At 47.7% G+C, this 26422-nt stretch overlaps 1 protein-coding gene across 1 annotated transcript in view; it reads left to right on the forward strand.

Moving 5' to 3' along the window:
* The window catches only part of LOC144134368 (uncharacterized), an 18726-nt gene extending 9750 nt beyond the window's left edge, over positions 1 to 8976 (forward strand). Inside the window, exons 6-10 of the mRNA XM_077667291.1 lie at positions 481 to 602; positions 3388 to 3508; positions 4820 to 5002; positions 6071 to 6187; positions 8827 to 8976. Coding sequence (XP_077523417.1) covers positions 481 to 602; positions 3388 to 3508; positions 4820 to 5002; positions 6071 to 6187; positions 8827 to 8976 — 693 coding nt within the window. The remainder of the gene's footprint in view (positions 1 to 480; positions 603 to 3387; positions 3509 to 4819; positions 5003 to 6070; positions 6188 to 8826) is intronic.
* The last annotated feature ends 17446 nt before the right edge of the window (positions 8977 to 26422 follow it).

Consider the following 26422-nt stretch of genomic DNA (forward strand, 5'->3'; position numbering starts at 1 on the left):
ATGCTTCAGTTTTCACAAGAATGTAACGACGACAGTCAGGGCTACCTTCAATGTGATCAGTCCCAAAGGGCCACTTTCCTAATGTATGTGTGTGTGTGTGTGTGTGCGCGCGCGCGCATTGTGAGGGGGGGGGGGGGGGGGGAGCTATGTACGTTGAAGCAACCAACTCGCCCTTCTCAGATCCTAAATCAGCCCCGTATACACCTTGCGTTGTAATATATGGGCTTCAGGGGGAGCCCACCTCACCAATACAGCTCAGCTCGATAATAGAGTACCTGTGTACGTACTACAAGCGTTGATTGCCTCGAAGGATGTATGTAGTATCTCCATGAGACCTAAGTTAAGTGAAGCAACAAAATGTTAAGTGAAGTCAAGTGAGGGCATAGGCTACACCTAATATATAAATGGATATCGTACTCCGTATATTGCAGTAGTGTAATGCAAGCTGAATACGGGATTAGCCTTTATATTTTTCTGCAGGCTTTCAAGAGAATTCAAGGCGCCGACAAAAATAGGAAGACGATCATAGCCATCGGCTTGATCGACTACAACGAAACTAACGCGTGGGACAGGTACAAGAACTGGATAAAGGTTGCTGTTGAGTGAGTTCGACTGTTTTTTCTCTCGTTAGCGTCAAAATTTGTCCAAGTAATAGCGTCACGGCAAGAAAGGAGAAATCATGCGAGAAACAATTGTCTGCCAACGAGCGCAGCTTTTGTAGACCACACGCACTGTCCTAGGAATTCTCGCCAAGCGCATTTTCCAACGGCACGTTGTTTATGAACGCAATTTTTCGCATATCGTGAGACTGCACCATAACGATCAATGCATCCGCAGATCACCCCTCGGTACGATTGTAGATTTCGGCTATTTACAGCAAAAAATGCGACCAATTCAAAAATGCACACCATTGATCGCGTTTGGCAGTCTTAATTACTCAATGCAAGCACAGGGAAAACTTTAAATGCAATATTTTAGACCATTCCGAAAGACATATTCAAAACAGTATCTTGCAGTATTCCACAGTTGCCTCATAATTAAAACTGATGTCCATAAAGCAGAACGTGGTCATAAATGTTACCCCCTATCCTAGGTCTCTTCCTGTCCCCTCACCTCTTTATTTCATTTCTCCATTCTGCCTGCTATCCTTTATTTCCGCCCCCCAGCTCAGGTGCTTCATTATCGATGGCAGATGCCGGCACTAGCAAAAATCTTTTCCTTCTTTTTATTATTATTTTAATAAACCGCTTACTTTTAAAAAAAATTTAATATAGCTATGGGTTGGATTTTTCTTTTTGAACGTAAAAGCGCGGATAAAACCATTTTATTCGATTTGATTTCAATCGCATACATATCACAACTAGCTGGCTATTGAGCACCAGTTACAGTAGGCCACCGGAGAAAATTGAGGAAGTGCTCAGGATAACTACCGCTGTGAGGCAGCGGTATCTTTGGAACTTAGTAGTACCTAGGTTATAAGTTTTGAGGCATTGGTCCGCGAACTCGACCTGCCGTTGGAAGTCGGGAGGCTCCATGTCCAACCCTTACAAAAATGGTCTATAGAGAGTCTATAGAATTATTATAGACTATATTGCCTTCGTATAGATATTTCATCTATTCATAGTCCATAGTATTTCTATAGACAAAAGCCTAATAGAAGTGTATGGCCATAAATCCATAGGTTGTCTATAGACTCTCTACAGAATTTTTATTGCCTATACACTGTTCTAGGCTTTGTTTATAGAGTGTCTATAGACTTTATAGACAGAAGTCTATGAACAGTCAATAGACTCTCTAAAGAAGTTTTTGTAAGGGTAGCCAAGCGCTGTCGGCTAGAGTAGCGCCGCCGGCTCATATTTATCGTTGGCTTAGGGTCTTCGCACGGTTAAGTAGGTTTTCCATCCACATATAAGAACATTTAGCGTACTGCGCAGCCTACCGCTAGCCGCCACTGTGCACGCCCATGCAGGCTATAGCGCGCTGTTGACGGGAATGTGGCGCCATCTATCGCCTTCAGGGCGATCTGCGCATTAGCAATGTCGGCTCGCGGTACGCTGTAAGCGGTACAGCGCGGAAGGAGTCTCTCGCATGTGAAGCAGCCCTGATTCACATAGAGACGACTGAGCAAACTGAGCGACGGAGCGGCTTATCGCGACGGAAAATTTCCAACTTTCTGGAAAGCTGGTTCACATGTAAGCGACTGAGCCATGGAGCGGCGCGTCGCGGCGAAGAATTTCCAATTTGTTCGAACCTCGTCACTCTGGTCGCTCGGGCGGCCATGACGGCTCGGAACAGGTTTTTGCTCCGCGGCGGCAGGAACCGAGTGTTTTCTCGCTCGCATGTGTAACAGTCTTTATATTCTGCTCAGCTGAGTAACTGGTGAAACAATCCGGTCAATAACTGCACGCCGCAGAAAATCTGCTTTCGAAGCAACTGCATGGCGTGTGGTGTGTTGAAGGGTTGCCAGTTAGTGAGTAGCGATGACTGGCCTGCTGTTACTTGATTCATTGTAATTAAAAGCCAATTAAGCTTTACTAACGGCCCATTTTGGAGCTTTGGCTCTGGTCAGATCGCCAGGACGACCAGCGGGCCCTCGCCCGCCGGTTTGGAAATATTCTGGGCGTTTAAATTGGCTACCTGAAAAAAACTGGACGAGGCTTAACCAACCCTTCACACGTCAGACATGTCGTTTCCGTTTGTTCAATGTCCGTAGGCTATGTTTAGTTGGTGACGCTAATTGGCGACTTCAATTAACTGTTTGTTGCCCACGAGGTGGCCACGCAGGGTCTCTAAACTGTATACCGCACGGAAAGTAGGCTCCTAATTGCTGTAGCGCTAGCGCACCACCCTTACAAAAATGGTCCATAACCAGTCTATAGATTTCTTGTAGACTCTATTACCTTGCTATAGATATTTCTTTTTGTGTAATCATACGGTATAGATAAAAGTCTACTAAAAGTGTATGGCCATAAATCCATCGATTGTCTATAGACTGTCTCTCGGATTTGTATTGCCTATAGACTGTTCTCTAGCACTTGTTCATAGGCAGTCTACAGACTCTACAGACAGAAGTGTATGTACAGTCTATAGACTGTATAAAGAAATTTTTATAAGGGCGGGCTGGTGATCCAAAGGGCAACGGTTCGATTCTCGCTGGACCGCCTTTTTGTTATTTCCGGCGAAGGTGCTTACTGCTACCACTCCGCGACCCCCTTCGTCAATGAGGATTTCCTGACAGCGCCGGCTTTTTTTTTGAGAACGGTAACTCTAATACTATCACATTAATAAAGTGATATACCTCCATCTCTCTCTTTGCACATATTGGGAATTTGGCAAAATACCAGAGAGCTCTGCTGCGACTCACGGCCATCTCTATTTTGGTTGCAGCGAGTACGAAGCGGACACCGTCATCGTCATAAGCTCGTACCTGGGCACAGACGACGTCACGAAGTGCAGGATCTTCCCTGCCGACTCGCTCAACATCGCTGACGGATCGGCGCCGTCCATTGTAATAACCGCTTGTTTATTTGTTCCCTTGTTCTATTGTTTGTTTTTGTTTTCTACTCGCTGTTCTCGTGGAGGCGCAAGAACGAACTGCGTGAGGAGTGGGTTAAGCAGATTGGCCGGGAGATACCGTAGGGCATTTTCCCTGCTTTAACGGGAAGGTACACGCCCGGTGGAGAAGAAGCGCATGGTGACAGAGAGACGGACGAAGTCTGCACAGACGGACAGTATGGACTGACAGACTGACGGACAAACAGAGGGACGGACCGATGAATAGGCTTTCATGCAGACAACAAGGTCTCGGGTATAATTGGCAAAAGGCAGATGTGCTGTGCCTGACGGGTACCCACGCACCCGATACACTCCTAGCATGCTGGAAAGGAAACAAGAACATCGTACATATCGTCACGTGCATGAACAGGAATAAGGCTTTTCCGCTTATTTACAGTTATTTATGAATATATATTATTGCAAGTACCTGCGGCGCCCGAGGGGCATTATTGCAAGGAGACCATTCTGTACGGTATTCAGAGCAGTATAGCGGACACGTAAAAATCTGCGCATGCATAGTAGCGCTTTCACGTACGCGGTAGTGGTAGCAGTACACGCTATGCTAAAAATATGTAATCTCCTTTAGTCATAACGATAATCAGCAGCAATCAAACTACAATCCAGAGTAGCACCTCGTGCCGCCTTATCTCCGCAACCTTCCCAGTCTCACCCGCCTACCTTTCTGCCACCCCCTTCTCTACGTTTTCCGCCTCTTGAAATCTGCCCCATTACCTTAAGTGAAAATCAGTTATCTTTCCTTCACATTAGATACCCTCTTCTTCTTTATTATTTCAGGTAGGTTATCATTAATGTCATTTGGTGGAAATAATAATAATATTAATTGGTTTTTCGTGGAAAGGAAATGGCGCACTATCTGTCTCATATATCGGCGGACACCTTAACCGCGCTGTAAGGGAAGGGATGAAGGAGGGAGTGAAAGAAGAAAGGAAGAATGAGATGTCGTAGTGGAGGGCTCCGGAATAATTTCGACCACTTGGGGATCTTTAACGTGCACTGACATCCACCAGCACACGGGCGCCTTAGCGCTTTTCCTCCATAAAAACGCAGCCGCCGCTGTCGGGTTCGAACCCGGGTACTCCGGATCAGTGGTCGAGCGCCCTAACCACTGACCCACCGCGGCGGTTTTGGTGGTACCCCCGAAACCTGATTATATAAACCCATATATAGCCACAATCGGTCGCCTGCTTTCACTGTGTCCATCCCGTGCAGAGAGAGAGCGAACGGGTTGCACTTGATCTCGCAGATGAAGCACGCGGAGCTGGTGACGTCATCGTTCCAGTATCAAAAGGTGGACGCTGTGGTCGGCCTCACGCTTTTCATGGGGGCGCGGGAGTACACGACTACCCTGCCGGACGATCAAAAGAACAACACCATGGTCCTCCTGTACGCCGGCTGCTCTGCAGAGTCGAGCACGAATATTGACGCCGTATGCACCTCGACTCTCTCAAATCTAACGAATCTTTCTCAGTCCGCTATTGTGAACAGCTCCGCAGGGCGCCACTGCGCGTGAGCAGAACGCCACGGGGGCGCCAGATGGCGCCACGTTCCCGTCAGCTGTAGGGTGCCTCGATGCGCGCCCCCCTACCGAGCGGCGGAAAGGGGCGCGCGCATCGAGGCACCCTATGTAGCGGCGTGCATGCCTGTCGCGCCTGGACCAATCAGCGCGTAGGTAGTGGTGCCCCGCGGAAGCGGATTGCGGTAATGGAACGCGCTATGATAAAACTCTCTTTTGATTTATATGCGATTCCAGAGGAGCACGATGATGATGATGTTATGTTGATTTTAAGAGCGTTAGCTCTTACTCACTAAGTTTGGTTAGAGATTTAGTGGGGTCTGCTACCACCCTGAGATCACAGCCCATCTGTGGCAGCAACTACTCATCACGTTTAGAGATTCTGTGGGGTCTGCTACCGCCGTGAGATCACAGCGCCATCTGTGGCAGCAACTGGAAAACAGCACATCTCGCGTTGAGACCTTTAGCGCCATTGACAATAGCATTGTCGAAACCACCTGCCGCGTGCCAATGATGACGTCACGGTCGAATATGATGGATAGAGGTGGAACTATGCCGGTATGACGTCAGGGGACGAAATGGCACCACTTGCACTGTACGCACTTGCACTGTAAACAGGGCTTTTATAAGCATGCGCAGCAGACGACGTCGCTGAACCCAACGTTACCATTGGCTGCGGCGTCGGCCAAGACTCCCAGTGGTCATTGCGAAAGCACGTGACTTCCGGCACACTTTTTGGCGTGCAGCTCGAATCACCGTTTATGAAGCTTTTGTCTCGAATGGCGAGGGCCTCTCCTGAGCTTTCCTTCCTCCATGTCCGTTATGCATACCCCATTATAGAGCGATGGGCGGCGAATGGAAGGTGGCGGAAGTACGTCATCGTGGGTGTCCGTCCCCGCGCACTCCGCCTGCGATGCTCAGCTCTTTCGCACTCTCGATTCGCACTAGGCGTCCCGTAACCAGGGATTTTCTCTCTCCCAGACCTGCGAAGGGAACAGATTCAATCAAATCCGGGGCGTGGAAACGAATGTCAACATCGGGTTCCACGGGTTCGGGCTGTCCTTCTTCTGGGACACGAAGAGGACGCTACTGGCAAAGGTAAGGACAGCAGAGCTCCCTCACAACATCTTGTGCGCTGCCCGCCAGACAGAGATTCCTCATTATACAGGGTGTTCCATTTTATACAGATTTAAAAATTATTTCTGTTTTAACGTGGTAATACTATTCCAAAATGTGAAGGTTTTAATGGAAAGCCGTTTTTTTTAATAAGCTATAATTGCTGCAGAACACCGTTTTAGAGGTTGGGCTGTGTGGCCTTGTGAAAATCTTGTTCAGACGTATTTGTAAGTGATAAAATGTAGTAATAAGTATAGAAGTGTCCTACTTAACTTAATTGTTACTTTTATAGAACGTTATGAACCGCTGCGCATATAACGAAGTGACGTACGGTACCAGCTGTGCTACTCCCTGCTTAACATGCAGTCAGATACAACTCAAGAATGCAGCGGCTTTTCCCCGTCAAGGGACCCTCTTCCAGCCATTGGCGTTGGCTGATTCTCATGAGCCTGCTAGCGTGACAAAGCAGGGAATGGCAGATGATTTTTTTTTTTGCCGCAGGCTAGATGCCAGTTCTTAAAGAGTGTCAACCACGGTTTCATGAGATAACGATTTTAGGGCAAAAGCAAAGATACTAGGGCAAGAGAACTACTGGAGGCATTTAATATAAGGAAGAGAGGCGTATATTGTGTTAGCGATACGTCAGTGAATCTATACAAATCGGAAATGGCATATCTTGAACGGTTCTGTTAATAGCGGTGTGTGTGACCTGGTATCTGCACGTGATCTGGTTTTTTCCTTATATTTGCTGCGCTGCCAATGAATAAAGTTAGTTGAAGTTTAGGGCTAGTATTGTGTGCCTCTTTCTTGTGTTCGTCTTGGTTGCGCTACAGTTCTTTTTTTACCAGTGGCAGATGACAAGGCATAATCCTTTCCTTGAATGGTGGGGAGTAGTCTCCTCCCTGCATTGTCACGCCAGCAGGTTGGTGAGAATCGGCCGACGCCATTGGCTGGAAGAGGGTCCTTTGTCGGGAAAAAGCCGCTTCGTTCTTGAGTTGTATCCGACTATAGAACCAACTACTCCGTACTGAAGTTCTGCTTCAACCGCTCTATATTGATACTGTCTGAAGGGATATCGATGCGGCTTGAAGACGAAGAGGCGTGTCCGAACCAAAATTTCATCCCATATATAGGATGAAACTTTGGTGTCAATAGACACCAGACAGTCAGGGTGTCTTTAGACACCACGCAGTCAGAGTGTCATAGACACCCTTACTGCGGCAGTGAGCCACCGCGCGCGAACTGACACCGCACCTGTGTACGTAGTAGTTAGGGCTAACTTTGCGTATATTCCATGACTACAGCGCAACGAACGGGACGTAGAAGAAGGACGTCCCGTTCGTTGCGCTGTAGTCATGGAATATGGAAACCAACTCGCCCAGCAACTTACCTTGTCGAACTTCATTTGCGTATATATATATATTTCTAGTAGACTGTTCTATGCCTGTACAGTTAACTGTTTTATCCCTCGTGTGTGCATGTTCTGTGTACAGTCATGAGCAATATGAGAGGGAACAAACTTTTTGCGGAAAGTTGCGAATTTTCTGGTTATTTCTCCAGCAAATCCGACAAGCATTTTTGGATATTATACGCCAAGAGTAAAGCTAGTTAGAAATCAGAAGAAAAAGCTATGCAGTTGTCACACATGATTATGGAGTGATCCATTAACGAATGCTCGAACTGTTCCCTCCAATACTGCTCACGACTGTACATGTTTTTTTCTTTTCCTGTACTGGAAGTATAATATCATTTACTTCTCTCATCTCCAAATTCCTGTCTCTTTTTTTCTTCTCAGTACTATCTCCTTCATACCTGCCGATCGCAGTCCAGGTGCCGGCTTGAATGCCGCAGGTTCTGTGGTCGGCAATGTTGTGTTTTTTTACTGCGCTAGCACTTACACTCGCCATTAACCTGCCCACTGTGTCAGGCGGCAACTCAGTTAATCGTGAAAGGCTGCTCGGGAATAGCAGCCTGGATCTCTTCCCAACCCAAGCAACCAAGTTCCCCTCGTGGGCAGAACCTGCTATAGAAGGGCAGTGGCGCATCGCTTGACCGCTGCACCACTGCGCCAGGAGTGGTAGGAAGACTCCCAAGATTCTAAGGATGTAGAGAATGACCGCATATATGGACATTAACCTATTATCGCTAACCGAACAACTGCCATCCGTGAAGACTGGATCTTAACACCGTAACCGAAGTGAAAACCGAACTGCTAGCGTACCTAATTCGCATTTGGCCTAACGTAAATCAGGCCGTCATTTTTTCTAATAAACCGCTCGCACCACAATCAAACCACCCTATAGGCAGCACCCCCCCCCCCTCCCCTAAACCTCACCTTATCCCGTAAAAGACGCAGTGTCTCAAAGTAAGGACAATCTGTTTCTAGCCGCAGCCTCCCACTGCATTAGCCGATGCACCAGCGTTCGTGTTCGATTATCGTGCTGAACGTAAAAGCGCAAAAAACAAGGACGTAGAATAAGACACACAACACGAGCGCTCGTGTTGTGTGTCTTATTCTACGTCCGTGTTTTTTGCGCTTTTACGTTCAGCATGGTAAACCAACTCGCCCAAACTCGGCCTTTATTCGATTATCGATTCACTTCCTTGCGTGGCGAACACAGGTGAACTACGTCAAAGGAATTGCCCGTCATCGGTTCGCTTGGCTGTACCTGGACGTAAACCTCGCCGACCCCGACGGCGTCTGCGGTAATCCACAGTGGCAGAACGTTCAGGAACTGAAAACGGTGTTCGCAATCGGCAACACGCCTTGACAACAACGCCCGCGGTTGCCAAGCTGATACCCAGAACGGAGTCCCTGGATGACAATAAATGGCGTACGTTTGCCCACAAGCGACCGGGTAGCGTATCTCTAAGCCATAACCTGCGCAGACGGAACGAGACGAAGACGCGGGCTCGATCCCGGCCGCGGCGGTCGAATTTCGATGGAGGCGAAATTCTGTAGAGGCCTGTGTGCTGTGCGACGTCAGTGCGCGCTAAAGAGTCCCAGGCGGTCGAAATTTCCGGAGCCCTTCACTACGGCGTCCCTCAAAGCCTGAGTCGCTTTGGGACGTTAAAACTCTGTAAACCATATCAAATCGAAGCAGACGACACCTATAGAATAGCGATCTCGTGATATGATTTGGCTGAAGCGCGTCGAAGAAAGCACCCTAAGAGGTAACACACTCCCAAGGGAAATGCAAAGTTATTTGCATGCCTGTATTTGCTGCGGTAAAGAAAAAGTAATAATAATAATAATAATTGGTTTTTAGGGGAAAGGAAATGGCGCAGTATCTGTCTGATATATCGTTGGACGCCTGAACCGCGCCGTAAGGGAAGGGTAAAGGAGGGAGTGAAATGAGAAATGAAGAGAGAGGTGCCGTAGTGGAGGGCTCCGGAATAATTTCGACCACCTGGGGATCTTTACGTGCACTGACATCGCACAGCACACGGGCGCCTTAGCGTTTTTCCTCCATAAAAACGCAGCTGCCGCGGTCGGGTTCGAAACCGGGAACTCCGGATCAGTAGTCGAGCGCCCTAACCACTGAGCCACCGCGCCGGGGTTAAAGAAAAAGTAAAAATTCATTCCGAGCGCGAGGTTTAAACTGTGATTTTTACTCCAGGCCATTTCAGAATACAACCTAAAAGGTGACACATAGCAAGAGCAAGTGATGTTTAATTTGTTTGCGGCTAATTTTCGTTTTTTAAACAAAGTTCACTTCTTGGAAAGGCGATTAGAGATAAAATGATATACATATGTACACATGCCACGGTTACCGGATACACTGACATTCACAAGTGGACGTGACGCTAAGCATGTAAGGCGAGCCAATTAAAGAGTTAGCATAAGCAGCTTTGAGTAAATAAGAGGAATTGCTCGTGGGCGATGTAAAACGGAATAGCAAACCTTTTGACAGAAGAGTGAAACAGCTATAATCTGACACTGAAAAAAAAGACCTCAGCGCCAGTGTGGCCTAAAAACTATAACAACACGCTCGTTGTTAACAGAAATGAATGGGCATGACCACTGCCGCAGAAACTCTTCATCCCCCAAGAAAAAGAGTTGCTCCGACAAGAAACTGATCAGCTCCCTTCGAAGACGGCCAAGTATTGGCCACACAGCGCGGCGTCGAAATCCACCAGCGACCGCGATGCATCGACTGCGTCATAAACTAAAAAGACCCGCAACTATTAACAGGCGAGCAAAACGGCCGCTGCGGAAGCGGCCGCGGGAGACAAAACTCGAAATACCTGCCCACGGAATCCCGCATGAACCGCGCGCCAAAAGACAGGCTCTACCACGCAGGTGACTGTAGGGTGGCGATTAGATTTCGGAAGCGGGCAATTCGGACAGGTACTGGAGCGTAAAACACCCCACCGTTCTAGCCGATCACAAGTAGGCAGCACTGCCCAGCCAAGTTTCCAAAGTCGCGTAGGTGATCTGGGAGAGGCGTCGACGCTATGCGCGCCCACTGAACGCGGCGCATCGGTGAGCAGCGAGCCGCCGGCACAACAGGCAACAACAGCGAGCCCATAATGTCCACCACACGGTCTGCAACGATGTTGGCATTAGGTGCTACTGCGCTTACATCTCTGAAAAAGGCCACTGACGTAGCATAGGAAGCGGTAGGCTGCTCTGATTGAGGTCCATGATTAACGGGGACCGAGGCATTCAAAAAGCGCAAAGGGCCCAAAAAGTACCGCGCCAGGGCTAGGAAAGGCTCTCTCGCGTTCAAACGAAGTGGCCGTAGGTTGTACACAGCGAGCCGAGCATTTCACATAATCTTGTACATATCGTTCAGCTATAAGCACCTACTCGCCACCGGCCGACCTCCATGTGGTGCCTTTCGTACCCAAAATGTGTCGCACCCTTTGTCGTACAGCGTTAATGGTGGTGTACGATTTCTCGTTGCATGCATGTGCTAGTCAAGTTGGAGGCTAGCTTGCGACAGGGATTGCAACCGACTACATATGCAGCTTCAAGTGTATGCCTGCAGGCTACCTCTTCCTTTAAGGCGCGATTTACGTGTCCTCCGAGATGTGAGACCGTTACTTCGCAATTTTGCTCCCTCAAAAATCAATTTTCTAATCAAAATTAAGGGCGCCTCGCTAAAACACCAGGGTGCGATTTTGAGCATCGGCCTGTTTGTCTTCAACGTTTTTAGTTCAAGGCTGAAGACCGGCTTCTCCTACAGGAGGTGAACCTACCCTGAAATTCCTGTAAAAGTCCTGTTGTCGTTTGAAGTGCATGTCGCTAAGCCCTACAACTGTAAAGGTCTCTCAAATGAAGTTATTGAAGGTATCCACTGTGAATTATATATCTCAATGGTGAAATTTAAAGCCACTTCTTATCGCCTATCCCATAGGAGGTAAGGAGTTGAAGAAAACGCACCCGATCTGTAGAACACAATTGTAAGACTAAATCGTAGTACGTCACCCAGTTACAACTTACAAAGAGCAGCGGCACATTGGTCGCTATCCACTTCACTGCTATCCTCTGCTGTTCCTCTGCGGTGGGTGTAATTGGCTAGCGGACGTCCTTTTTGATGCATAAAAATGTAGGCTGTACTGCTGCCGCATGTTTTAAATTCAGCTTTTTAAATGTTTTAGATGGCCAAGTGAACTGAAAAAATGCAGAAACACCATTTCTGTTAACGAGAATACTTTTACTTCTCGTCACTGACTTGTTATAATCGGCCGCTGGCTTAGCCGAAAGTGCACTGTCGCTCAAGCCCAACAGTGGCCAGGCGATGTTGTATACTTAAGTTGAATATGATTACACAGTTAGAGCTTGCTAATTCAAACTCGCTTAACTAGAATTTTCAGTTTGATCGGAGTGGCGTTTTCCTTCCGTAAACGTGATGGGTTTTAAGAAAATCCTCGTATTTTGAACTCCGCATACTTGTTATAAAATTGTCCCCATCAGGCACTTGCGAGGATTTTTTTTTTTTTTGCGCGAAGGGCCCAAGGTAGTTTCATATAACAGCGAGCGGTACTTGCTTAACGAAACGGCAAATGCCGCTCAAAGGAAGCCCTCCAGCCAGCCAATAGCGCCGACCTATTTTATGGCACTTGCTTAATCTGATTAAGCCGGGGTTTATCCCCTTTCATCTGCCGCCCCCTGGGATTTCACGATAGCAGTAAAAGGGGATTACCCATGACGACATGATAATCAGTCGACACTATGGCTGGAAGCCCTCCATTGAGGGGCATTAGCCTCTTTGTTCTTGAGTTGTATCAGATTATAGCTATTACGTATCCTAAGACAGGCTCGAACTAAGAACTAGATGGCTGTGATAAGACAAAGTTAACGAGCATTCGACAGTGGGGGCCAAATTTGCCGCGACGCAAAATAACTATTGCTTGGCCTGGCGCCAAAGCCACCGTGGGGCTTAGCCCATTGCAAACCATTGGAAAGATCAGATAAAAGCTTGGAGTCTTCAGGACTTCATTGTTAAAGGCATTTTGATCGCAATAATGTAAACAACAGATTCATTAAGAAAAAATAGGTGGTTGCAAACTTGAGCTAATTTCTATAATATCTGAGTGTCTAAGGTTCACAAAAACCATGTGCTAACGCTCAGGCGTATGCAGGCATTCAAGAGCAAAATTGAAAACTGTTCTATATCTTCTGTGAATTAAGCATTATGAGCACAAATTTTAGGCTGTTTTTCGTCAGGCCTAGCTTTTGCACGAATTTATCGTTTTGCAGGCCTCTTGCATCTCTGGCAGTTTATAATTTGGCTTTGCCTTGATATGTTGGAGAAGAACGTTATACTTGAATTATGCTAGCAGTCGGAATAGTTATATGCAGGCAGAAACTAAAATTATTCACATTTTTGCGCTCTGTATCTTACATTCAACACCGTGCGCTAATGGGTAGATGAAAAAAGGAGATAGTGGGTGTGAGTGTTTGCGCGACCCCAGCGCCATCATGCGGCCGATGTTGAAGGTATGGAACACGGTATGGGGCTATGGTGAGGCTGCGATGTTAGAGATAAAAGGAGCAGGCGGTTTCGCCGCTCACGCCTGCTCGCGCGAAGCGCCCAGTGGTCTATGAGACGGATGATAGTGCCTGTTAATGTAACGAAGTATCCCCTACCGCGAGAGTTGACATCCCAAAAACTCTGTACTCACTCGGCTGACAACTACTGAATGTGGTTTTGAACGGAGCACGCAGATAATTCTTTTTCGCAAACAGTCATCCAACGTGGCAAACGGTAAGATGCGCCGACCAGGCACCTTACCACTGTAAAGCTGCTTACCACTGTAAAGCTGCTTACCACCTTACCACTGTAAAGGCATTTGCACATTGGCCTGCCTTTCGCTGGTGTTCCGCACTCAAATTATAAGGTGTGGAACATCTGCTGGAGTCGCTCGGAATTTTTCTATCGTCACTATCCATATTAACGGGACAAAAATACACGGGTCCCAATGGGTCTCCGTGCATTTTCACCCTGTCCATATTAACGAGGCGTAAATGCAGTCAACAAGTTTGGTCCACAGAAAAGCTGCCCATAAATCGAGTCGGTCGTATTAACGGGGGTCGTATTAACGGGGCGCGACTGTATCTCTTTGTGCTACGGCCGAAGAAGCTCTCGACCGCCACCACGCACAGCAGCGTTGAAGTCGTCGCAGACGAGACCCTGTCGTGCGCGCTGCCGAGCACTAAGCCTATCAGCGCAGGTACTCAGCTGATCACCGGCATCAGATGAGCGGTGTTCGTGTCCCAGGCAACAGCGAGAGGAGCTAGGAGCGATGTCTGCGCTTTCGACGGCCTCTGACGACGGTCTGCCCTCAGCCGAGCGTCCTGTAGCCGTACGCGAACGACCCGCTAGTGCTCGCAAGTGACTTCAACACAGAAGCGACGCATGAGCGCTTCGTAAAAGATGTGCGCGGCTTTGGTCCGCAGCTCATCTCACAAGCAGCTAAAGCGAGCGACAAACAGAAAGACGTGTATTCACGCAGTCTTTCACACTCGCGGCCTTTTGCGAAAGATGGAACTGGTGGGCATGCACTTTAGCGACCACAAAGCTGTGTTTGTTCGCTCTGAAATGCAATAAAAGCAACAAAAAATTGCAGAATATATCGCCTGTCTTTTTGTACGTTTATTTACCACAGCATAGCACGTCTGTTTCGAAGCGAAAGCTTCACTATACGCTAGGCAAAACCGATTTCGCCGTGCGTTGCCGGTTGACCTTCAAGTGAGCCAGAGGTCAGGTGTGGCTGTAGGCCTTACCATGTGTGGTCCACCATGGTGTCGCGCCACTTGACCTTTGACCTTTCGATTCGCCGGTAGAGGGTGGTGGAATAGGCCGAAGCGTTCATTGGATGACCAACCTCTCGCGATCAACCATTAATTTAAGTGCCACCTGCAAGAGTGGAAGGGTGGGCGCGCTGCCTATCCAGCATGCGGAACGCACTCAGTGTTACAGACGCCAAGCCGCGTCTACTTGCCCGATACGCCACAGCTTTCGCCCTCTAACCAGGTTCAGCAGTAGTTAAACCACAGCTAATTTTTGAAGCGAAAAGCTTCACTGCGCTAGTCAACACCACGCGTCGCGCGAGCCGGCGTATGTCGGAGCACGAGTGACGTCACGCACGGCGCAAGTGGCCCCCGTCGCCTGACCTTTCGCTGCTGCCACGCGCTATGCGCCATCGTTTGACGTTCGCCGCAAGCGCGTCTTTATCGCGGAGGCCGACTATATAACCGCTTGCGAGAGAATAGGCGTGCGCATTCAACAATGGAGGAGGAGAGAGTGATACTACCCCGAACAAGGAGAAAACGTCTCGCTAAACGACGCAGCAAAGCATAACCATAAGCTAAACCATAAGCGTCACCGAACCTTTTCGCTTCGAGATATCGAGGCTTAACCTTAGCTAAGACCGAGCCAATTTTATTTTTACTGTCGCCATTCTGCCCTGTGCTCTCAAAAAATCCAAGCAGCCTGCAGTAAATGGGCCCCCGCAGGAAATTTATGCGCTAAGCAACGAAGTTGAGCACGGCTTATTTTTTTTTTTTTGCCGCAATAGTGAGCGTCAGGAGCGCGTGCGGGATTCGTTAGGGGTCCTTTGTGTGGCAGCACCGAATGGCACGCGCGGCACAGAGGGCTGCATTCGGCGCATTTTATGTGGCGTATGTTCCCATCGAGCGCGGTAACGTCGCGTTGTACGCCTTTAGCCGACGGCGTTAAGCGCTAACCAGAGAACGCCTTGAGAGACGTAGCTGTACCTCGCAACATGTCAACGCGACTTACCAGCACTAACATGCTCAGTCGCGTTAATTTGCGGCGTTAAGATGCGCTTACCTGCGACCATGGTGTCAAACCGCAATTTTTTCGGGTTCGGTTCGGGTACGGGTTGAGTTCAGTTCCGGGTTCTACTGCGACATTTCGTTCCGGATAAAACCATTTCGGGACCAAAAAGAATTTTTTGAATGCAAATAGATTTTCTAATCAGCCCTGCTGATTTTTTATTTCATTTCTTTTGTGTGAGTCGCTATGCCAAATTAAAAAGACAGAACTTGTTTCGTGCGAGATGCTTCCAGTTGACAGACGAATTCACTGTCCATGAGAGAAAAGTATAGTAATTTACGCCGAGAACAACAAATCGAATTAAACGCAAACTTAATGGCTTCCTTGCCCTCTGAGCATATGTAAACATCGATCAGCATCATGTTTCTTTATTTCTCAGTGTGTTTGCTTCCTACCTTCATTTAAAGAAAGCTTTCAAAAACACGTCGGTCAGGATTAATGTGTGAAACATGCTGATAAAGCCTGCGAAATCGTTTCTGCTCTAGCATTTGAAATGGCGGCGTAATCGCCGTATAAAGCGGCGTCGGCGTTGAGGCTTCTCTGCAGTGCAGAGCGTCGGGCAGAGGCCCCGATAGTGGCGTCACATACCACGGTGCTACGTTTCCAGGGAACAAACAGTTGTTTCGTGGAAGAAAACCAATGCCATTGAAGTGAAGCTCTCGAAACATTGTTTGGCGGCATCGAACGACGCACAGCAGCATTCAGGCGAAGGCGGAGGACATCTCAAGCAGACGTGGGCACCTGACCTCGAAAATCTGGGCCTCACCTCAACCTCAAAAAGAGTTTGCCGACCTCGCTCAACCTCAACCTCATCAGTTTTGGTTGAGGTCTCCTTAGGCGCCCTCACCTCTTTTCCTGAGGCCACTGCTGACCTCACTCAACCTCACCTCAACCTCAAATTGTGAGGATGAGGTCGGCTGCTAGACCTCAGAAAAGTAACGAAAAACAAAACAAAAAGCGATTAAGAAGTTTTTCAGTTAAAAACAATGCTGAGAATCCTGTTAGACAGGAAAGCCAAAATGATGATGGTATTATTTAATAAGGTGTCTACAGACATCATTTATGTGCACACAATAGGAGAAGCTTATAATCTGGGATGAACCCTCGGAGAGTATATGGCCTGCGGGCAGGGGTGTCCCATACGCGGTGAGTACTTTAAATGTGTCAATACTTGGCAACCTGCTTCGTGTATACTTGTTCGTATTGGTAGCCTCTCGTTCATTCACGCACGAACCTGCAATTGACAAGCACAGCCCTTCTACACCATCTACCAGAAATTCGGAGGAGGGGGCAGGTATTCACGATACTCGTCGATGATATATAGACGCACATCAGTATATTTCGATTTTCTAGCTCTATCCGGCATAGCGAGAATGCTCTTTTCAGTCGTCTGTATGTTGCCATCGAAAACACTTAACAAGCTGCGACGACTTTAGTACACCAACAGAGGCACGTTGTATTTGTCTGTGTAGAAGCGAGCGGCTTCTTTTATTAATGCGAAAGCATTAGATGGCTCACTTTCCAGGTCATATACGCAAAAAAGTATCCGCAAGAAACGGCGCCACGCGACGTCACGAGCCGACGAGTCACGCGACGAAGATGATGACGTCGTATAATAACGCTAATTAAATATAATTGGGTAACGCTAAGACTAATTGGTATTAGTTATGGCATCATATGAGTGTGACGTCATACCAGGTCATGTGACGGCGATGTGATGTGTCATTAAACCTAGTCAAGTGACGGCGCTTTAATATGACATCACACCTACTCACGTGACAACGATGTAATTTCTCGTCATACCGGGCCCCCATCCGCCCCCTTCCGCCCCCATTTCAAGATCCATATGGATCCCACATTACTACACATGCGCGCATGACGCATTACAAAGAGGGCCCACAACACGGAACACATTAAGAACATCCGGATTGTTCAGCTGGTGAACGTGCCAGTTCTAATGTATATCATGCTGCAAATATCATGCAACGACTCATGCCTTTGCCTCTCGAGATGATGGCGATGGTGATGATGCTAACAGTGTATCCTTATGAGCCCGGGGTAGTCTGATATACCGCTATCAAATTAAAAGTTGCCAGAATATTGATTACATAATGTACATTACCCAGCAACCGAAGGCAATTATTGTGCGGGAATATAGGAATACCTGCAGCTAATAATTAAGGACGATGATGTTCATAGGAGCTCAAGACCCTGCTCCGCTTGCGCCACTTCCCTCCAGGTGGCTATGGTAATGGTTTCGAAATAGCTTCACTTGAGCAAACAGAGTGGGAAAGGGGCATAGGGGAATGTTTTTAATCTTTTTTTATTATTTGTAGTGCCAGTCAATCGGTTTAAAGAAAATTACTTATAAAGCAGCAGAAAAAACAACCATGCCGCCGGTAGGATCCGAACCCACGACCTCCGAATATCGCGTCCGGTGCTCTTACCGACTGAGCTACGGCGACGGCTGTTCAATCTGCTGCTTTCGTGGGTATTTATGTTTACTGCGTGTAAGCGAACCTTGAGAGAGTTCACCAGCGCCACCCTCGACCATAGCGGTGGACGTAGCACGTCCTGTTATACCGCGAGTGTGACGTAGAACGTCATCTAACGGCGAGGGTGGAAACTGTGCGAGAGCCCTCTTATGCTACCTATGGCAACAAGACTGCCAGAACCGAGACCCCCGTTAAGTTATTAGCAGACAAGGTAAAGGAAATGAGGGGCTCGTTTAACAAATATGTTAAGGAAGCCAACAGCCACGGAAACCAAGGGGCATAGTGGAATGTTTTTAATCTTTTTTTATTATTTGTAGTGCCAATCAATCGGTTTAAAGAACATTACTTATAAAGCAGCAGAAAAAACAACCATGCCGCCGGTGGGATTTGGGGCTGTGGTGTATGTTTACAGCGAGATCTGAAATTCTCGCACATGGGTATAGTATGCTGCCTAATTTCCTCAAGGCAATGCAGCAGTGCACTGGTATCTTATAAATGTGCACCGATCGATCGTTTCTGATACCATTTGCATGTGTTGAGGCCCTAATGCATCTATCTTTCTCTTCGTTCCCCACTACAGCTTTAAAGTGTTGGGAAGCGCACATCTAGTCATTCACGCTCCAGATTTTCATCCTTAGTATGCCCACATGCACTGCGACGTGTTCCTCATTAATTCGCTTTTTAAAGCCAAAATTTAGTACTGCTTAGCGGTGCTCAAAGCAGTTTTAGGTTGCATTTCCACAACTCTAGATTTATGCTTTTCTCTTGTGATGTGCATATTTAGTGTGCTCCAATTAGTTACAGTGAGCTGTAGGGCTTATTAGGCATGTGGAAACATGCTCCAATGAGATTGCTGTGTAGGTTTTCTTTGTTTACATTTAACTTGACAGTGAAGTTCTCCACATTCTGCATCATGCAGCGAGTTAAGTTGTTGTGTAAGTGAGGGCACTTCAGTCATCTTTGTTTTCTTTCTCTTTCGTAGACCACAATCCATCCCCTGTACAACATCGGCATGGAAAACTTCGTTGCTGCCCTGAAGTACTTTGGCTTGCAACCCGTACCTGAAGGTGATGGCGAGAACTCCTGAGCTCCATTCGTAGCCTTAAGAAGGCTCCAGCCTGGTTACTTTTGCGGAGTTTGGATGAAAAGCGCTCGAACTGTGAGAGCCTGCCAGCATTTCAACAACCGCTACTTTCTGTGTAGCAGTCTTTTAGAGGTGCTTACTCTCACCAGTGAAGTGGTACCGTGTTCTCAGGTACAGAAACTTTGAGCTACTTTGGTCTGCAAAGATGCAGCAGCCAGTGAATGCTTGGGGTGGCCTTCTAGAAGTGCCACTGCCTGCTTGCACCTGGTGTGCATTGCGGCTCGGCATAACTGGGAATGCCTGATTTGTATTTATCCAGCAGTTGGTCCCTAATTATGACTGGCCATTGCTCGTTAGTGTTCCTTCATCCTCTTTGATACATCGGGAGAAGAAGCGTAGTTATGGTCTTCTTGATTTATAGCTCCAATGGGGGTAGCTTGATGCAGTGTGAGGAAAAATCGTTACGTGGCAGAGTATGATGTTTGCATTTTTTCAGAAGTGGGAAATATCTGAACCTAACCTGCACACTCAAGTATAGAGGCCAAAACAACCCATTATGCAATGGCACCTTCAGCATGAAAAATTTCTGCACTGATAAACTTTTGTGAAAGAAATGGTGGTAACATTGATACTACAATACCAGCTGATGGATGCGAAAACTTTATCAGTGCTTCTTTGTTTTAATATAATTGCCAAGGTACTTATGTCATGATTGACACAGAAGTTTAACTTGTGACCATGCAACAACTGATATCCAGTCGTGTTTATAGTGGGACGGGGGTGATATGCTTGATTCACATTGTGTTAGTATTCATGCATCATTTTTAAGTCACAGACATGTGTAATGATGTATTAAGCGGCCTTGCTTTTCCTTTCTTTCATGTGTGTTTTATTCCAGACCAACAGCACATCTCAAATGTCTGTGCAAGAGTTGTTAGCTCTTGGTCGGAGGGGCTGCATTGAAGGTGGGGTGTTGCTTTTGTGTTTTGCTGGTAATTACTGACCCAGAAAGGACTTTGCCCGTTATTCATGCTGGTGATGTTTTGTGGCGAGAGCTACACTACGCCAATTCTTCGTGCCTTCAGCGTGGCACCCCTTGAGCTCCGTGGCAGCGCGCCGTGGTCACATGGCCACGGTTGGTCACGTGGTGCGGAGCAGCTGCTGCTGCCAACGGCAAGGCGCGCTGGCGCGAACAGAGCTGCAAAAGCTGTGCGTATGCGCCGTGTCGAGCGTGGGGGGGTGGGGGTGAGAGAGTGAATCCACGTCCAGGGACGAAGATGAAGAAGGAACGCCCTGCGAAACAGAGCGGCGAAAGACTGACTTTGCAATTCGACTGAGCGAGTTTCACTCGGCCAGATGTAGCTCTCGCATAAGTCCAGGTTTAACCATAGCTAAACCACAGCCAATTTTTTATGACTTTTTTGCGTACACTTCTCATTTTCATTGGCTGTATATTTCTGGCCTTTTTGCGTGTATTATATTCGGGCTATGAATTGTTGCTCATTGGGAGTTTGGAATGACAGCCAAATGCGCTCCATCAAGAGGGAAGTTTTCACTTGGGCCAGAAGATCATGGAATTAACCAGGAGTGGCTTAATTTTTAGGTTCTGTTCAGTGAATAGTTGTTTGACACAAGGATGAGCTTTCGTGCTTATTGGGTGAATCAGAGTGTCCAGTGATCACGGTAATCAATTTTTTCACTGGCTCACATACAAAGGTGCTGTGTTGGTAAGAGCACTTAAGCCAGGCGGCATGCAAATCTTGCAGTTAGCTAAATTACAGAAAGCACTGAACCCATGATTTCTTGAAAGCATATGACATTTTATCATGGTGGAGAGTCTGTTGTGGGAGAATTTTGTCAGGGCTACTGATAACAATTTTTTTCAGTATTTACGTGGAACTCTGCAATTCCTGTAAGTTCTTGAAGCTTTTACGTAGACGTGAACAGCCTGCTCCTAATGACTGATACATTCATCGAACAACTAACTGTCATATTTGAACATTTTCTATAGCATCTGTCATGCATGAATTGTGCTCTCCAATGCCTCCACACTGGGTTTTCTTGTTGCTGTGGGTTATAACGGAAGAGGAGCAGTAGGCGTCTGATGTACAAGGATTCGGCTGGATAGCACAGGTACCGATTCACACAACATTTCGATGATGACCCATTTACACTATCTCTGTTAATTGTGCTGAAATTTGTACTAGCTCTTTGAGGCAGCTTCTGTAGAGTATGTACCTACTCTTAACAATCGAAATTTCTATTACACTTCCAAGGTTCCTGCAGTACTTTGCATTGGCAGCATGATACGAGAGCCTATCTAATCAAAAGCTGCCACTTACACAGTTTAAAAACTTTAGCGGTGCACACAAGTGTTGCACATTTGCCAAAGATTTATGCTGCTTAGCAAAGTGCCTGTGAGTACATCAACTTGTTTACCCGGCTTGTGCCTGTATTAGTAAATCTTGGGTGTTACTTAATAGATTAATTAGCATGTACAAGGATAAAGAAAGATTTTTGTTTAAAAATTACTACTAGTTGAAAGATGTGCTATAGTCGTGTACAACCGGTATGCAATAAAGCTGTGCCTACATTCAGGACCGCCGCACAGAATTCCGTTACGACAGAAAAGTGGTCCATAGTTTTTTGTTACTGAAAGAAGCTAATGTGAAGAGGGAATTGAAAACTAAAATATTGTCAAACATTAAAAAGTTCATCTTGTTTACTGGTGTGATTCATCAGCGCAGTAATGCAGTATGCCACAGACGGGGCACACTGTTAGCAACTGCTGTTTTTAAGTTTTTGCCTGCTATAGTTTCTTTATTTGTGGCTTAAGTTATGTGGGCGCCGCTTAAGTTGGCGATAATATGTCACCACATAAACCGACGCTGATACTCATAACCGAAAATTTCAAAACTTGATGGCTTCACCTTGAGTTAATGAACATCGAAGGCGCTCTCGTCCTGCAGTTCTGGAAACTGCATGCATGTGATTTATTGTTTGACAAATGTTGTCGTTGCTCGCAGCTCATTTCTGATCTTCACTGCTTAGTTGTGCCTCTTTTCCTCATTCTTGGGAGCCATGTTTCGATTCTTTACAAATTTTTTTTGGTGCTTCTGTGGTGGCTCTCTGCGAGACTACAACCTTCAAGCCTGTGAATTTTTTGCCACATGCAGTGCCGAGTGCTGTTGTTAGGTGGCGACTTATGTTCATTCAATTCTTGTTTTCTCTCTCTTGAGAATAAATGTTTATGCTAAAGCGAGCTAGTCGTGTGGTCTTTGTTTTCTGAAAAAACCAACACGCTTGCTATACAGGGTGTGTTGCTGGGCTATAGTCAAATAGAGCTTAAGTCTGCAGTGAAGCTCCACCTACATACAGGACTGCCGCACAGATTTCCTCCACGACAATAAAGTGGTACGTTGTTAAAACTTTTCTTGTACCTAAACAAGAAGCTAGCCGCAAGAAAAAAAATAAGCTCTAGAATTTTGTTACCTGGCTTGTTTGATATAGTGATACACTAAAAAGTTGATTTCGTTTACTATTGTGATTGGCCAGCAGAGTAATACACTATGCGACAGACCGTGGCCTAGTGTTCGCAACTGCTGTTTTTTTAAGTTGTATCCTACTAGAGTTGGTTTTTGTCAGACACCATGGAATCGCAGCGCTTGCGGATGAGGACACAGAGCGTTGTGTGTGTGTGTCCTTTCTGTGTCCTCATCTGCAAGCGCTGTGATTCCACGATGGTCATGAAACAGTTGACTGATAGGCTTAGTTTAGGAACCTGTAAAGCGAAATAAGATGTCTTTCGTATGACCACAGTAGTAGCATTTTAACTGCTCTGTTGTACAATAATTCATGACGTTGAGAAAAAAAGTGGGGTACCAAAGTTCATTCTGGCACGATACTGTGCACGGAACATTTCATTTCGTGCCCTTTTTGAGTAAGGCAAAAACCAATCATTTGTATCACCAGCAACATGGTATGCGTGATGGAGATGTTCACTTGTGCCTCAGTAACTACGTAATGCATCAGGAAGCAAGTTGTAAGAAAACTACAGGACCGGTGACTCTAGCGGCCAGGAGAGAACGGCCCTATTAAGCCCGGTGGTGACTTCCGTGGTTCTCGTTTCGCCCTCTCCGGGTAGGCGACGGCACCAGTTCACGAGGATTCCCGACCTCGCCTTTTTTTTCTTTATGCAAATAAATTGACGCCAAACTATTTAAAGATCGGACAGAGCGCGGTTCTGTTCATTGTGGGCATTTATGACTATCTTTATTTGCTTGTCTCAATGTTTACACGAAATAACCGAGCCGCCGCGGGGCTCAATGGTTAGGGCGCTCAGCAGCTGACTCGAAAGACGCGGGCTAGGTCCCGGCGGTCGCATTTCGATGGAGGCGAAATGCTAGAGGACCGTGTACTGTGCGATGGCAGTGCACGTTAAAGAACCACCAGCTACTCGAAATTTCTTGAGCCGTTCCCTACGGTGCCCCTCATAGCCTGAGTCGCTTTGGGACATTCATAATCATTATCAGCCTTACTACACCCACTGCAGGGCAGAGGCCTCTGCCATGTCTCTCCAATTAACCCTATCTTTTGCCAGCTGCATCCACCTTTTGCCTGCAAACTTCTTAATCTCATCCACCCACCTAACCTTCTGCCGCCCCCTGCTACGCTTACTTTCTCTTGGAATCCACTCCCTTACCCAGCGGTTATCTTGCCTTCGCATTACATGCCTTGCCCAAGCCCATTTCTTTGGGACATTAAACGACAACAAAAAAATTGAGGTAACCATGGTCATCCACAGGACATGCACGGCCAGAAATTCCAACATCCGCCAGTGCTGATATCCATTATTGGATGTTGAGTGGACGCCCACATGTCCTCAATAGCCACTTCCAGATGTGAAATCGGGATCCGGAAATAGCACGAGGATGAGCTACTTGTTGCCTTGTCTAGCGAGTGCACTGTTATGTTGTTTTCTGTTGTATGTGATGTTTCTCTGAATCACTGATTTGCTTGCGGGCTAGCGAAGCGGCCATTTAATGCCAAGCAGTCGTTAGTCGTTGGTTTCGGGAAGTCAGGTCAATTCTCGAACAGGCAGCTGCATCAGAAAGCCATGGCGATGCAAATTGTGTGCAGCCTTTGTGAGAGGTATACAATCCACAGGGGCTTGCTGGTCAGCCATGCAGTGTCGCACGTTTTTTTTTTGCCCATATTCGAAATCCCGGGATATTAGTTCCAGTTAAAGCATTTTCGTTTATGTTTCGTTTATGACGTGGAGGAGGGAGAATTATTGCAATATGTACCCGCGAACTGAAAATACTCTCGAGAATGTGTGTAACGCCACAACATGTGATCGGTATCTTGCATGAAAAGGTTGAAGGACCACAGTATGCCGAATGGATATGCAACTTCATGTGGATGTTTGCAAGATTGTAAAACTGCCGGAGGCACTGAAGTCTGCTTACGTGCTATGAATGCGAAAGCATTGTGCACTACTGCTGTTTCCGTTTGTGCGTTTGTGTAACTTAATTCGCATTGGTCAACCAAACCACACACCATTCGGAGCTCCGTAGGTTAACTAATGCCCATATGGGCAGAATTTGTCATTCTCTACTTAACATTCGTAGATGGTGGCGAGTCCATCATACCACAATTATACTGATGTTTCTGTTGGTACATTTTTGGTTTGTGCATTTCTGTAACTTAATTCGCATTGGCCACCAAACCGCACACCATTCTGAGCTCCGTGGGATAATGCCCATATATATATTATTGGTCATTCTCTACTTAACATTCATAGATGGCGGCGAGTCCTCATTATATACCACTGCCAGCGCAGTGGCGCAGCGGTTAAGCAGTGCGCCACAACACTGGCTGGTGGCTTTTCTGTCAAAGCCAAGTGTAGGAAATGTGCGACCCACGTCTCTTTTCCCGAGCAACTTCTCGCGCAGCTAGCTCGAAGCTCCTCCGCACTTACCCGAGTTAGTTCCCGAGATTCCTCCCATTGGCTGCAGCTGGCGCGGCGCTCCTCCGAAGCTACCCGAGTTAGTACCCGAGCTTCGTCCCATTGTCTGCTGCTGGCGCGACGCTGCTCCGCACTTACCCGAGTTAGTACTCGAGCTTCCTCCCGTTGGCTGCACCTTGCGCGGCACTCCTCCGCACTTACCCGAGTTAGTACCCGAGCTTCCTCCCATTGGCTGCAGCTGGCGCGACGCTCCTCCGCACTTACACGAGTTAGTACCCGAGCTTCGTCCCATTGTCTGCAGCTTGCGCGGCGCTCCTTTGCACTTACCCGAGTTAGTACCCGAGCTTCGTCCCATTGTCTGCTGCTGGCGCGACGCTGCTCTGCACTTACCCGAGTTAGTACCCGAGCTTCCTCCCGTTGGCTGCAGCTGGCGCGGCGCTCCTCCAAAGTTACACGAGTTAGTACCCGAGCTTCCTCCCATTGGCTGCAGCTGGCGCGGCGATCCTCCGAAGTTACCCGAGTTAGTACCCGAGCTTCCTCCCATTGGCTTCAGCTGGCGCGGCGCTCCTTCAAAGTTACCCGAGTTAGTACCCGAGCTTCCTCCCGTTGGCTGCAGCTGGCGCGGCACTCCTCCGCACTTACCCGAGTTAGTACCCGAGCTTCCTCCCATTGGCTGCAGCTGGCGCGACGCTCCTCCGCACTTACACGAGTTAGTACCCGAGCTTCGTCCCATTGTCTGCAGCTTGCGCGGCGCTCCTTTGCATTTACCCGAGTTAGTACCCGAGCTTCGTCCCATTGTCTGCTGCTGGCGCGACGCTGCTCTGCACTTACCCGAGTTAGTACCCGAGCTTCCTCCCATTGGCTGCAGCTGGCGCGGCGCTCCTCCGAAGTTACATGAGTTAGTACCCGAGCTTCCTCCCATTGGCTGCAGCTGGCGCGGCGATCCTCCGAAGTTACCCGAGTTAGTACCCGAGCTTCCTCCCATTGGCTGCAGCTGGCGCGGCGCTCCTTCGAAGTTACCCGAGTTAGTACCCGAGCTTCCTCCCGTTGGCTGCAGCTCGCGCGGCGCTCCTCCGAAGTTACCCGAGTTAGTACCCGAGCTACCACCCATTGGCTGCAGCTGGCGCGGCGCTCCTCCGAAGTTACCCGAGTTAGTACCCGAGCTTCCTCCCGTTGGCTGCAGCTGGCGCGGCGCTCCTCCGAAGTTACCCGAGTTAGTACCCGAGCTTCCTCCCATTGGCTGCAGCTGGCGCGACGCTCCTCCGAAGTTACCCGAGTTAGCACCCGAGCTTCCTCCCATTGGCTGCAGCTGGCGCGGCGCTCCTCCGAAGTTACCCGAGTTAGCACCCGAGCTTCCTC

This window comes from Amblyomma americanum, chromosome 5 (assembly GCF_052857255.1).
Source record: "Amblyomma americanum isolate KBUSLIRL-KWMA chromosome 5, ASM5285725v1, whole genome shotgun sequence".
In the NCBI taxonomy this organism is placed as follows: domain Eukaryota; kingdom Metazoa; phylum Arthropoda; class Arachnida; order Ixodida; family Ixodidae; genus Amblyomma; species Amblyomma americanum.